The sequence below is a fragment of the Mercenaria mercenaria genome, chromosome 18 (assembly GCF_021730395.1).
Source record: "Mercenaria mercenaria strain notata chromosome 18, MADL_Memer_1, whole genome shotgun sequence".
NCBI lineage: Eukaryota > Metazoa > Mollusca > Bivalvia > Venerida > Veneridae > Mercenaria > Mercenaria mercenaria.
Genome location: NC_069378.1, coordinates 2,066,823 through 2,080,111, shown reverse-complemented (window position 1 = coordinate 2,080,111; position 13,289 = coordinate 2,066,823). Strand labels below are relative to the sequence as shown.

At 34.4% G+C, this 13,289-nt stretch overlaps 1 protein-coding gene across 2 annotated transcripts; it reads left to right on the top strand.

Annotated features, from left to right (window-relative positions):
- The first annotated feature begins 1,086 nt into the window (after positions 1–1,086).
- On the top strand, positions 1,087–12,825 carry LOC123538489 (uncharacterized). Of its 2 annotated transcripts, none has more exons than XM_053530567.1 (6): positions 1,087–1,203; positions 3,649–5,379; positions 6,548–6,608; positions 6,909–7,326; positions 8,601–8,782; positions 9,366–12,825. In XM_053530567.1, exons 2-6 carry the CDS (start codon positions 3,737–3,739, stop codon positions 10,722–10,724), a joined length of 3,663 nt encoding a protein of 1,220 aa, XP_053386542.1. In that variant the 5' UTR covers positions 1,087–1,203; positions 3,649–3,736; the 3' UTR covers positions 10,725–12,825. The 2 variants fall into 2 exon arrangements, with proteins under 2 accessions (XP_053386542.1, XP_045178579.2); XM_045322644.2 differs by lacking the exon at positions 1,087–1,203 and adding an exon at positions 3,093–3,315.
- Positions 12,826–13,289: the final 464 nt, after the last annotated feature.

Here is a 13,289-nt window from a genome sequence, read left to right as displayed (position 1 = left end):
CAGTGTTCCTTGATTCTGTACCAGTACAAACCTGTTATCCGAAAGTAACTGCCAGCTTCCACATATGAGTCAGAGGTGGAGGACTAATGATTTCAGACACAATGTCGTTTATCAAATAGTAACGGAGTACATACGCTCCGCCCGAGGATCGAACTCACGACCCAGCAATCCGTAGACCAACACTCTACCTACACAGCTAAGCGGGCGGGCTAACAGTGTTCAGGGCCGCCTTGACGGATTAGTATTTAATTTACAAAGATTAAAGGTAAGGATAGATTTCCCGGGAGCACAGAGCAGTCCAAACGCATCCACAGAGCAATGCGTCACAAAGTAGGCCCACAACAAAAAGATGCTGTCACGAAAAAAATACGTTTGTTTGGAAACAAGATCTGAGACATATAAAGGAAATACGCTTGTTAAGTCAAAACAAAGACTCGTGTCACAAAAGGGTATACATCTAATTATATTTTTATTAATTTCTAGTCTTTGTAAATATCATATAAAGACAGTTATACAGAATAACCTAGACCAACTGTATAACTGTCTTTACATGATATTTTCCTTGTCTTTGACATTGTTCAAAATTATTGATGTTACGTTATGTAGCATTTACAACGTGCCGCTGACAGCTAACTTTATGATAAAAGGACGGTAATTGTTTCCTATTCAGGGAACTCTATCCTTAAAAGTAGGTGTAACGTTATCTAGGACTGTAGAATACACATTATGTGGCTGAAGAGGTCTCAAAGGTTACCGGATACTTCTGAGAAAATTTCACGGGTGATATCATTATAATTATCATCAGGTACTTGTATCTCGTTGGAGCCATTTTAAGACAGATATTACTTTATCTGGAGAAATGGTGATACTTAGTCTCGATAAATGGTGATACTTAAATGAGGGTCATGATCAATTGGCAGTACGTGCGGTAATTTAATGAATTTTCTTATTAAACACCTTGTTCTTTCTGTTTACCTAATGATATGTAGAAGCCAGCTTCTAATTTAATCTGGTAAGTTTAATCTTCAAATATTCAATGTAAACTCTACCTGTCTGAGTGTTTCAAGTTCAGTTGAACTCCAGTTTTAGACGGTATATAAATGCAGACAGACGTAAGACAGTGTCATTCGACTGAGTGCTATTATTCCGCTTAAATCTGATAAGTTGTTTATGTGGAATTAAATATTCTTCAACAGAGGACATGTAAGTAAAAAGTTTTATTATTTATTTTGTTAGCATTTCGAATGTTTTATTTTATGACAAAAACTTAAAACAAACGTAAAACAATATAACCGATTAATCATAATGCATAGTTTGTTGATTTTTTTTTTCACCAGACTTCCTCTATTCACCTAATGCTTATTTGGTTTTAAATTAATCTTAGAAAACAATACAATGTTACTAAACTGTCTGAAACATTAAATTATTTCATAACAAAAGCAAGCACACCTCCGAAAAACTGGATATTAATTAATTTTAAGTATGAAAATAAACTTTTATTGATCTCTACATGAATTCATTTTTTTACCGATATACATGAAATGAAATGATAAAATTCTGAAGCAAAAATGAACAAGTTTGCTAATACATTTGTCCTTTGCCTTAATTAGATCAGTTTTCTGTTCTCTGACAACCGACTCGATTTCACAATTTCAGAAATGATGATATATTTGAATGTTATTTTGTTACCTTCTGGAATGTTGCTCCTAGTAAATGAAAGAAAACTGTACATTTGCAGGTAAATGTAAGACAAATAAACAGGTAATGGTCCCCTTATACCTTCGTTTTTTCCTGATTATTTTCACAAAAATCATCATTAATATATTCCCTTCCCAGTCGGACTTCCTAGAAGAAGCTAAGGTTTATTAATTTGCACAATAATATTGTTGTTAGAATGCATGATTTCTGATCAATAATTGCAGATTTTTTCTGTTCTGACAGTCATTTTGATAAAAGAAATGCACACTTTTACAATAATTATTATTATCGATCCATAATGCTTTAAAATATACGTTATAAAACATAAAGTAGTGTCAAAATAGTGATTATGCATTATTACGGTTAAAGATGTAGTTACTTTCACTATTTTGACTGTGAACCAGAAAACTATTATATAATTGTCTCAAGGTCTTGTTGTACCGGTCATATGTTAATGAACACAGAAAAATACTATTTTTTTCTAATTCCAGTTTTCATTACATGTTATTGTTAAAGCATATATTTGTAATTAATTGGATTATTTAATGATTCGTAAATTCCTGCTCTCTCATAGGTCGATAACTAGTCACATGGCTGACACAGAAAGTGATATTCACACAAAAATGATATTCTCGTTAACTTGAAGGAACACCTATTCGTTAAAACAAATCACTAAAAAAAATCTGCCAAACACCAACCGATCAAATCTTGTTTCCATAAACAAGTCTCGTTACATTTAGATACAAATGTCCATTGACTGTAAATATTTTTTCTAATTACCCATCTAATTTAGATATTAACCAAATTGCTCTTTTTAAATTGTAGTCATTAAATGAAGCAATTATTGTATGATAATAGCGATGAATATTTAAGTCTACCTACGTGATATTGGTTTGAAATTATTACAGCTGCTGTACAGCAGAATCAGTAATACAATAATTTAAAAGTGATGTATTTAGCTCAGTATAGCTAGCTATATTAAAGTATTCAAGCCACTTCTTCCCACTACCGCTTGATGAAATTTCGCAAAATATGGTCTGTATCAAACATGTATTTCATGGTCTGCTTGGCTGCACTAAGAGCAATCAAAATGGGAAAAAAATCCAAACGACTTCCTTTCACGAATCGCTCGATGAATGTGTGTCGTACTTAGTCAGAAACATCCTGCATAGACTGTTTAAAATTTATTAAGATAGCTGAGCTTGACTGCACTTTAAGGCCACGCTAAAAAGAGATTTACAGCTTTTAATCCTTAATAGATGTTTACCAAACTTGGACATAAAACATCCTTCCATGGACCTTTCAAAAATGATTTCTTCTGAAAGTTAAACACTACAAAACCTTCAAACGACGTCTCATGAATTGCATATCAGATCAATAACAATGTCGGTTAGTAGCATCTTTAAACATTTTGTTGAATAGTTCCGCCTGACTACTCTAAAGGGCCACCAGAGCTAACACAGGAACAGGCTGATCGGTGTTTCCTTTTATTTTTAAGGAGGAAATCATAGCCATTTGATGGATGTTCCTTTGTCAGAAGCAAATGACTTCAAGTTAGCGTATCAAAGTTATGGAGCTATAGTTTATATATTACGGTTTTCTCTTCTATTTTGTAAGGTACCTCTTCTGTTCATTGACTGACTTTGTAAACTATAAATGGCTTTGTTAACACGGTCCCAGGTTTATGTATAATGTTTTTTAAACAACATGTATACACATAATACAGTGAAACTTCTATTAACAGACCACCTAAGGGAAGGGCAAAATGTCTTTTAATACAATATAACTTGTTCTTTAGCAACAAAAGATCTGAAAATGGTCTCATAATGCAAGCACTCTTTAAATAGACATGGTAACCCGAGATAGTTTGACAGTATGTTATTAGTGGATTTTTATTTGGTTTTAGATTAAACATGTTTATGAATATCGTGGTCTATATAAAATTTTCAGGCTGTCTGTTGCGCTGTGATTTACTGGGTTTTTGTTTACAATAAAGTAACGTCGTCTTCCGACCAATTTATTTAACTGAAAGTAAAATATGGCTGAAAAGATGGATGTCGAAAGTCCTATGACTGAAGAGAAAGCCGATACCAAAGACAGCATTCTAGACGATCCAGTGTATTGCGACCCATGCTTGCTGTCAGAAAACGAAACTACGGCATTTAAGTATTGCAATGAATGTGAAGAGAAGCTTTGCGATGACTGTGCTAAAAGTCATTCCAAACGAAAGGTGACATCGTCCCATAAGTTGATTTCAGTAGAAGATATAGTGAAGAATGCAGAAGGTAATCCCCTTTGTTCTCCGTGTGCAGACACTGATAAGAGGTCGAAAGCTGATACATTCTGTAAGGAATGTGATGAATATCTTTGCAGCCAATGCACGCGTTCTCACAAAATGAGAAGGGCGACACGATTTCATGAACCGATTGACGTTGAATATTTGAAAAGTCAGTCACGACAGTCCGATGAAATGATTCCATTATGCCAGCCGTGTGAAGACAATAATAGCGCTACTCGGGCGGCCAATTATTGCAAAGAATGTGATGAGTACCTTTGTGAATCCTGTACAAAAAAGCACTTGAATAGAAAAGCTACAAAGTCACATACCCCTGTTTCAGTCTCTTTGCTGCAAAACGAACAAGAGGGTCAGGTCGAACCAGATAAGATTTGCGATCCTTGCGTTAGTGTAAACAGAAACAAAATAGCTGCATCGTTTTGTCAAGAATGTGAAGAACTGCTTTGTGCTGAGTGTACAAATCAGCACAGGACTAAAAAAATTACAAAATCACACTCTCTTAAAAGTCCAGAGTTTGTTGAGTACGTGAAAATTGACTGTACCATTTGTGATAATAGAAGTATTCAAGCAGTTATGTTTTGCAAATCCTGTGAAGAGGCACTGTGTGAACTTTGTGCTAAAAAGCATAGTTCCCAGAAAATTACAAAAACTCACACACTTGAATCAATTAAGGGCATAATTTTAAAGCAGATGATTCCATGTGATCCATGCCAAGACAACGACGAAGTTAAGAAAGCGGAAACATATTGCATACAATGTAAAGAGAACTTATGCGAATCTTGCACCAGTTATCACAAAGGACAAAAAGTTACCAGACAGCACGAGCTTTCAACTCCAAAAGAGCCCGTATCGACTCGAGATGTGTCTTGTGACCCCTGCATGGAAAGAGAAATAAAGATGAACGCCAAAGTGCACTGTCTTGAGTGTGAAGAGAACTTATGCAATGACTGCGAACAAAGGCACAGAAAACTTAAACTCACAAAATCTCACAAATTTGTGTCATTAAACGAGGCCCCCAAACGCGATTTAAAATGCTGTGATCAATGTGAAACAGGGGAAAGTGCTATCAAATATTGCGCCGACTGTCAAGGATATGTATGTTGTGAATGTTGCAAAGCACACGAACGTACTAAACTGCTCAAAACACACAAATTGATTGAGATTGAAGACGTTGATAAGGTCATCAAACCGGACTGTAATTCTTGTAACAAACGTGGAGCTGCTGAATCATATTGTAAAGAATGTGAAGAATTTTATTGTAAAGATTGCTGTAGGCAACATCAGTCTATGAAAGCAACTCGAACACATCAACTCGTGTCTGCAGAAGAAGGCCTTAAAGACGGTAGCGCAAGAGCAAATGTTGATGACGAAAGCACGAATTTAAGGTATGACGTATGACCATCCTTATCTTATCTTATTTTGTTTCGAAATTTATGCACACTGTCTAGCAAATCGATCGACTGTGTTATGCAATATTAGCGTGAGCATCTATTTCAAGAGAACTAAATCTCAATTATTCATGCTTTTTGTGAAAGTGAAATGTTTCGGAACGTATAGGACAGTAAAGGTACTTTTAAAATTGTGTAATTTAAATTATGCGGTTAACAAAGACAAATGTTTAGGTACAGTATTGACTCTTGCCATAATGTCATGCGTAAAATATCCCAAATGTTCACGTCTGCAAAATATTATATATAGCTGTGGCATATCATGTAAATGTGTGTATTTCTTTGCCGGATATGGTGGATGGCATATTGGTTTGAATGTTCCTTATCATATAAAAACAACTAATGCAAAACAACGTTCTTTCCAACGTTGTTTCTACAGAAAGATATTCTATAGATTGAATTTTTAAGGTTGGCACCTACGTACACATTACACTGCTATTTAATATGCATTCACTTAATTCAAACAACAACGCTTCACAAGTAAATCATTTTGTGCATGTGAAACACAAACGAAGTACATTTATATATTTTGTAATTATAGTAAGTAAGTTATACTCTAGTTTTATCTCAGTCTGACGTACACGTAAAATATGCCCTTAAAATGGTAAGACATCTGACGTTCGTGTGTATACGGTGCCTGGATCTGTTATAATGTAACGTGAATCATTCCACGGACAATTAGTAACTGTCTCCTGTATTAACAGATGAAACTGGAGCGAATATCTAAAAAAAAAGGCTTACATATTTTCTGGTCCTTCGGGATCATTGATTTCAACTCATTTAGATTTGAAGATTGAATACTGCTTAAGCCGGTGCTAGGGGGCGTGGGCAGTGTTGCATTTTCCATTACTGCTCATGAACAGACTCAATCAAACCGAGTCTGCAATTTTCACTGTTTGCCTTGTTCTCGATGCTTCCGAGGGATCTACTTTTCAGATTTTATTTACAATCCTATAATGTATTTTTATAACGTATGCAAATATATTTCTTTTAAACGCTAAGATTAACCCTTTGAAGCTATTTTCAACATTTAGTCATTATAATGCCACCATGAAACATTTATAATGGTTTTGAGTTTAATTCCTTTTTAACCTTTTCATTTAAGCGGACAACCTACTGGAAATGAAAGGAATACTGTTACTAAACATGTCGACAATGAAGCCAAGGTGAGCTATAAAAGAAATACATTGTTGTTTTCAAAAGAAATTATCAATGTACATATGTATTTATAAAACATCCGTAAACTGCTTTAAACTATAACATATTAAAATGAAATGACAGTTATGTATGCAATCGGTGAAAAGGGTCACTCTCTTTAAACAATTGCCTAGTGCTGTATAAATCAATATTAAGGTTTGAAAAGCATATGTTTGAATGCCGAGACAGTTTGTAAACTTCAACGTTATTTGCAATTTTGTAAAGATTATTTTCTTCTGACACTTCATAATAATCACGTTTATTATCAGGATCGGCCAGGAAAACCAAGGATATCGGACGTCCTCGCTGACTCTGTAACATTGTCATGGGATCCACCATCAACATTTGGAGAAGATGACTATTACCAGATAAGCTTCAAAGATTTAGATCATAACAAAAAGTGGAGATTTTTTCAAGCCGAGTTCAGATCTTCAACCGCTGTTCTCAACGATGTAAAGTCGAATACAGTCTTTATTTTCCGTGTTCGTGTTGTATATGAAGACGGCGAGGGACCATACAGCGAAGAGAGCGACAAAATAGTTACATCTGATTCTCCAGCAACGCGAATCGTCAAATTCGCCTTGAAAAAAACAGCAGGAAATCCATCACCATCAAAATATGCTCTTCCAGTGACAGAGATAAGGGCTGCAAGAAATGAAAAAGCGAAGACCAAGAAGTTCGAGCTCGGTATGTCAGTTATATATATGGTAAATTTCATCGCGGATAACTTTATAAGTACCTCTACCGGCAAATCGGTTTTAAAAAAAGTATTCAATCCATTATTTTTTGTGTATCAGTTCGTGTAAACTGGGCGATAATTTAGTTAAAGCAGCAAAGAACCCGTCTACCAGATTTGAAGTGATAAACAGACCTATGTTGATAAAATATAACTTTTTTGTCACAGAATATATTTTGTAACTATATTCATTATTATATGATGCTTTATATACATGTCCACTGTAGAAAGTCCTCATTTTATGTGTTTTACTTTGGCTAAACGTAAAACAAAAATTGTTAATTGTATGTTATGCATAAAAACTGCAAGATTTTGCTTGGGATACAAATTTATATTGCCCGCCCGCTTAGCTCAGTAGGTAAGAGCGTTGGTCTACGGATCTCGGGGTCGCGAGTTCGATCCTCGGGCGGGGCGTATGTTCTCCGTGACTGTTTGATAAACGACATTGTGTCTGATATCAATAGTCCTCCTACTCTGATTCATGTGGGGAAGTTGGCAGTTACTTGCGGAGAACAAGTTTGTACTGGTACAGAATCCAGGAACACTGGTTAGGTTAACTGCCCGCCGTTATTTGACTGAAATACTGTTGAAAAACGGCGTTAAACCCAAAACAAACAAATTCATATTGCATTGCGGCTAGTTGTACATCATAATGTGTGTACTATATTAACTTTATATACACTTCTGTGTATACACACAAACACATGTATTCCTACTGTATAGTAATTGTTCATTGTTTTTTAATATGAAATTACTGAAATCGTAGGGATCACTTACACCCTATAGTTAAATATACAAACCAAGCATGTATTAAGGGGCCTGGGTGAAAATTGTACTTTTCATTTCCCTCTCATGAGCAGATTCAGTTTAAAAAAAAACAAGGATTGATATCAAACAGGAAAAGCCATCTGCTAATAATTAGTTCCCTTTGTTATTAAGGAATGTATGCTTTTTTTTTCGTCCCGTTTAATGACTTAAATGGTCTTGTAGATTTTATTGCGGTCTTGAAGTGTCGCGTAGAACAGTCTGCCCTTACAAAACTTTATTTTTCAAAATCATCTGGGACCACGGAGTCGATTTAATATTCTTCTAAAAAGGGTCCAAGAGATACGTGATCTTGCATTTTCATTTCCTTGGATGTGTTGTGTGCATTTAAAAGATCTTTTTAATTAAAACTAGATAACATTTTATCAATAAGTCACTCGCATTGTTTCTCTAATTCCAGGGGCACCACCACTGGTCGAGGGCAAATCTAGAACAATTATGCTTGTAGGGGCTACAGGCACTGGCAAAAGTACACTAGTCGATGGAATTGTGAATTATATCCTTGGAGTAAACTGGGACGATCCATTTCGGTTTACAGTAATTGACTTGGAACAGGAAGAAAAAGACAGAGAAAAAAATCAGGTGAGTTTTATTTATCATGGATCGATGATAAAGGGTATAATACCAATAAAATCGCTTTTAGGCTTATGAAAAGGAAATCATAGCGCTTATGATCCTAAAAATCTTCGGTTGCCTTAGAATGAAGGTAAAACGTTCTTCTTCGTCACGTGTTATAGATTTAATTGCTCTTTTTTTTAAAGTCAATTTTAAAATGTATTTATAACTTACGTTTAAATAGGTCAAAGGTTAAGACGATACGCTTCTTCTTTAAAGACAGTAATTCATTTTACAACAAGCCCCGATTCTATGGCTGTAAACCTGTTTAGAAGTTCCGTTCCGGTTACTTGGAGACTCATTGTTTGTTTCTTTGTTGAAAAAAGACGGTAAGAAAAGAAGTTGATAACTACCGCTGAGATCATTTTTAGCACGAAGGGGCACCCGGGGTCTTCCTCCACCACAAAAAAACCGGAAAGTCGCCACAAGACCTATAACTGTGTCTGTGCGACGTAAGTCAATACAAAAAAAAAAAAATTATGATCAAATTGAAGAGTAACCGAGCAACTACTTATAATTATAAAGCTTTCAGTCCAGTTATATATTTTAGGCTTTGAGTCAGACAGAATGGATAACATGTTACACAATCAACCCGGAAAAGGGCAGTCGATTGAAATGTCAGCTAAATATCATAGATACTCCCGGTTTTGGAGACACACGTGGATTAAAACGGGATCAGGAAATCGTGGAGCAGATACGTCAACTCTTCTCCGAAAAACAGCCAAAAGGTGTCACGTTTATAGATGCAGTTTGTTTTCTTATAAAAGCCCCAGATGCACGTCTTACTGCCGTACAAAGTTATATTTTCCAGTCAGTGATGTCGTTATTCGGGAAAGATATCGAAAAAAATATATGTTCCCTCATAACATTTGCAGATGGAGTAGATCCACCTGTTTTAGCTGCACTCAATGAATCTGGACTACCTTTTGGTCAAAGCTTTACTTTCAATAATTCTGGTCTTTTCGCCAAAAATGTCAATATCAGTGCTGCGAGCTTGTCGCCGATGTTTTGGGACATGGGATTGAAAAGTTTCCGTGCATTCTTTGATCACCTTGGAAAAGTTGAAACAAAAAGTCTCCAGCTGACCAAAGATGTCCTTGATGAACGGTCCAGACTAGAAGCAACTATAAAAAATCTACAACCTCAGCTTGATGCCGGACTTTCAAAGGTCAACTGTCTCAAGCAAGAAATTAAGATCATTGAACAGAACAAGTCTTTAATAAAAGATAACAAAGACTTTGAGTACGAAGTTGAAGAAACACAACAAAAAAAGAAAGAGTTGCCAAGAGGCCAACACGTTACTAACTGCACTAACTGCCATTTTACTTGTCATGATAATTGTGCTTTTGCTAATGACGATGAGAAGGCCAGATGTTGTGCGATGGGTCCAGATGGGAATTGCAAAATATGTCCAGACAACTGTCATTGGCAAAAGCATGCTAACACGCCATATATATTTGAGTATGTCAATGTCAAAGTAAAGAAAACGTATGCAGATATGCAGAAAAAGTATAAAGAGGCGACTGGGAAGCTATTATCACAGGAAGAAATAGTTGAAAAGCTTGGAGAAGAATTAGGTGATTTATTGGATGATATAGAGGATATGATGGTAATCATCAAATCATGCACCGAAAGGCTAGAAGAAATTGCACTTAGACCTAATCCTCTAACGATGACAGAACATATTGATTTGATGATTGAAAACGAGAAACTTGAGAAAAAAGATGGATTTCTACAGAGAATAAATGTACTAAACGAGTTCCGGAAGAGAGCTCAGATATCTACTGAATTTGAGCAGTTTAAAACTGAGGCAAACGCAACTCTTGGATCAGTCGGCAAGAAGAGGAACCGTGACACAAAATCCATCTTAGCTAGGATGGGGGCTTGGTTTAAAGATAAGCTATCATAAGACTTATATATATAACTGTATAACTATGTTACGTTACACGAAACTTAAATATCACATTTTTAAGTTCTTATATGCTTAAGATAAGATCCTCTTATTGATCAATACAAGATACCAATTAGCCATTTTGAGTAAAAGCTTTGAAAACAATACGAAATTTTGCTTTTATACACAGGCATACTTCTTTTAACTCGCATTTTGTCTGTACAATTGGTCCATGCAGAACACAATTTATAGAATATTGCTTGAACGTTACTTTTGATATCGATCTTTTTATGATTCTCAATACTAAATATTCCGCAAACGTTTTCATCTGCTTTGAAATTAATGATAATTTTGACACCGTAAAATACTGGAAACATCCATTCAACGTGATACGTTATGCAATCTCGAGAAGCTCAAGCTCAAGAATAACTAACTTCATGAAACATAAAGTGGTCGCCCAGCACGACATTAAAATGTTGCACGCTCTGCTTGAAAACTGCATATGTGTTGCAAAAGACTGTTTTTACTGGGTGAAAGATCTAAAATAACTTGAATCTTAAATATTTTTCCAGTCCTGTGTTGTTGCCTTTATTTTCATTTTTATTTAATTTTTTTAATTTTTTGTTTTAACACAAAAATGCTACTTTCATAGCTAACATTTTACTCTTTGTCACTTAATATATGTTATTGTTGTATTTGACACATTCGCTTAAACCAGTTTTCAGAAATCTAACAGTAAAGATATAAGTTTTACAGCATTAAATACATTTCTATTACATTTATGATTTTTTAAGCTATGCCAGTTTCCGACAAAAAATTAATTTTAGATTTGATTTACTCATAAATCTCTTATATATTATCAAATTCTTTCTGATTACTATCTTAATTTCCAATAAATGTCTTGACTTTGTTTACATTTCCATCCAATGGAGTGTGTATCTTTATAATTGTGTAGGTATTCATATAAATTAATATCTTTATTTTGGAGAAAAAATACCATTCTTTACAATTAATTGTCTTTCGCAGTTCAAATTAAAATGATATTTTCTTTGCTATGAAACAGTGAAAACATCATTTTGATTCCACTGATATATTCTAGTATTTTGTTTTTCACTACAATATAGATATTTTTTTCAGAGTATGATCTTACAATCGAGGGAACACCAGGGGAAAAAGTGTTTATCCAAATATCATTCATTTTGTGCACAAGTGGAAAAATCAAATACAATTTTACTGTGAATTTACAACTTGTATCAATAAATCAATACGAATATGTTATATACGAGGACATTTGCTGACCTCATTATGAACTAAAATATTTTTCTACGCTCTATGCTTATTGTGTGTTTCGTTCATCATTAGCTTAATAAATGTGATGATTTGTTGAATGAATATTTTAGTAGATTTTAATTAGTTTGGTCTGGAAGTAGTGAAGTACTTTAGTTTTAATTTTAGACCGCAACTTTTTGTGGATAATATAATTCTTTTGTGTGTGTGTGTGTGTGTGTGTGTGTGTGTGTGTGTGTGTTTTAAGCATGCTTAAAGATCCATCTGCTCATTCATAGTAAGTGAGATGCGTGCACTTCATTTGCATTCCAAATAAATGTTAACCAGTTCGACACATTTCGGAATGAAAATCATTCTTCTTTTAAACTTTGTAATGATTCGTGAAATGTCTGCTTTTTACACGATGTGTACAATCGCATTTCTTCGTTCAGATTATAGCATTTGAGATTTAAAAATCATAACGGAATCGTTTTAGCCAAGATAAGAATAAATGTTTATAAGCTTCTATTTCTACCTTACTGCACAATTTGTAATTTGTTTGAATTTTTGTTCATTTAAGTAAACAATTACTTTACGTACTTATATGTGTAGGCGAATTTAAAACTAACAGTATTTTTCATAATGTAGATGAGTAAACAATGTTTAGCATAAATAAAACGTATAAGAAAGAATATTCTGTAGAATTAAGTAAAAGAATAGCTAACTCATTTCACTGAGCTTTTCATGAAAGATATGAATCATTCTGCTATTAACCAATACATTTTTTTGTATATATATATGTTGGTGACTCATTGAATTTTATATATATATATATATATGTGTGTGTGTGTGTGTGTGTGTGTGTGTTGGTTACTCATTGAATTATTTATATATATATGTTGGTGACTCATTGAATTTTGATGTAATTAATGAAGTTGGAAGCTACTTGCGGAAAACAGGTTTGTACTGGAACAGAATCCAGGAACACTGGTAAGGTTAACTGCCCGCTGTTACATAACTAAAATACCGTTGGAAAACGGCGATAACCCGAAACAAACAAAGAAACAAATATGATCAATTTTATATAAAATTTGAAAAATATGATCGAATTTTTGGATACCGTCACTGTCACGTCTTTTGCACTGTTTATTATGTACTATATTATGTGTATGTATGTGTGAAAGTGTAAGCTAATAAATGGGGTTACCTTAATGGGGCCTCAAAATCAAGTTGACTATATAATGCCGTAGCCCAGAAATGATAAAAACACTAAATGCAGGTAAGGGCGAGATAAAACGTCTTTGTTCTTTTGAAAGT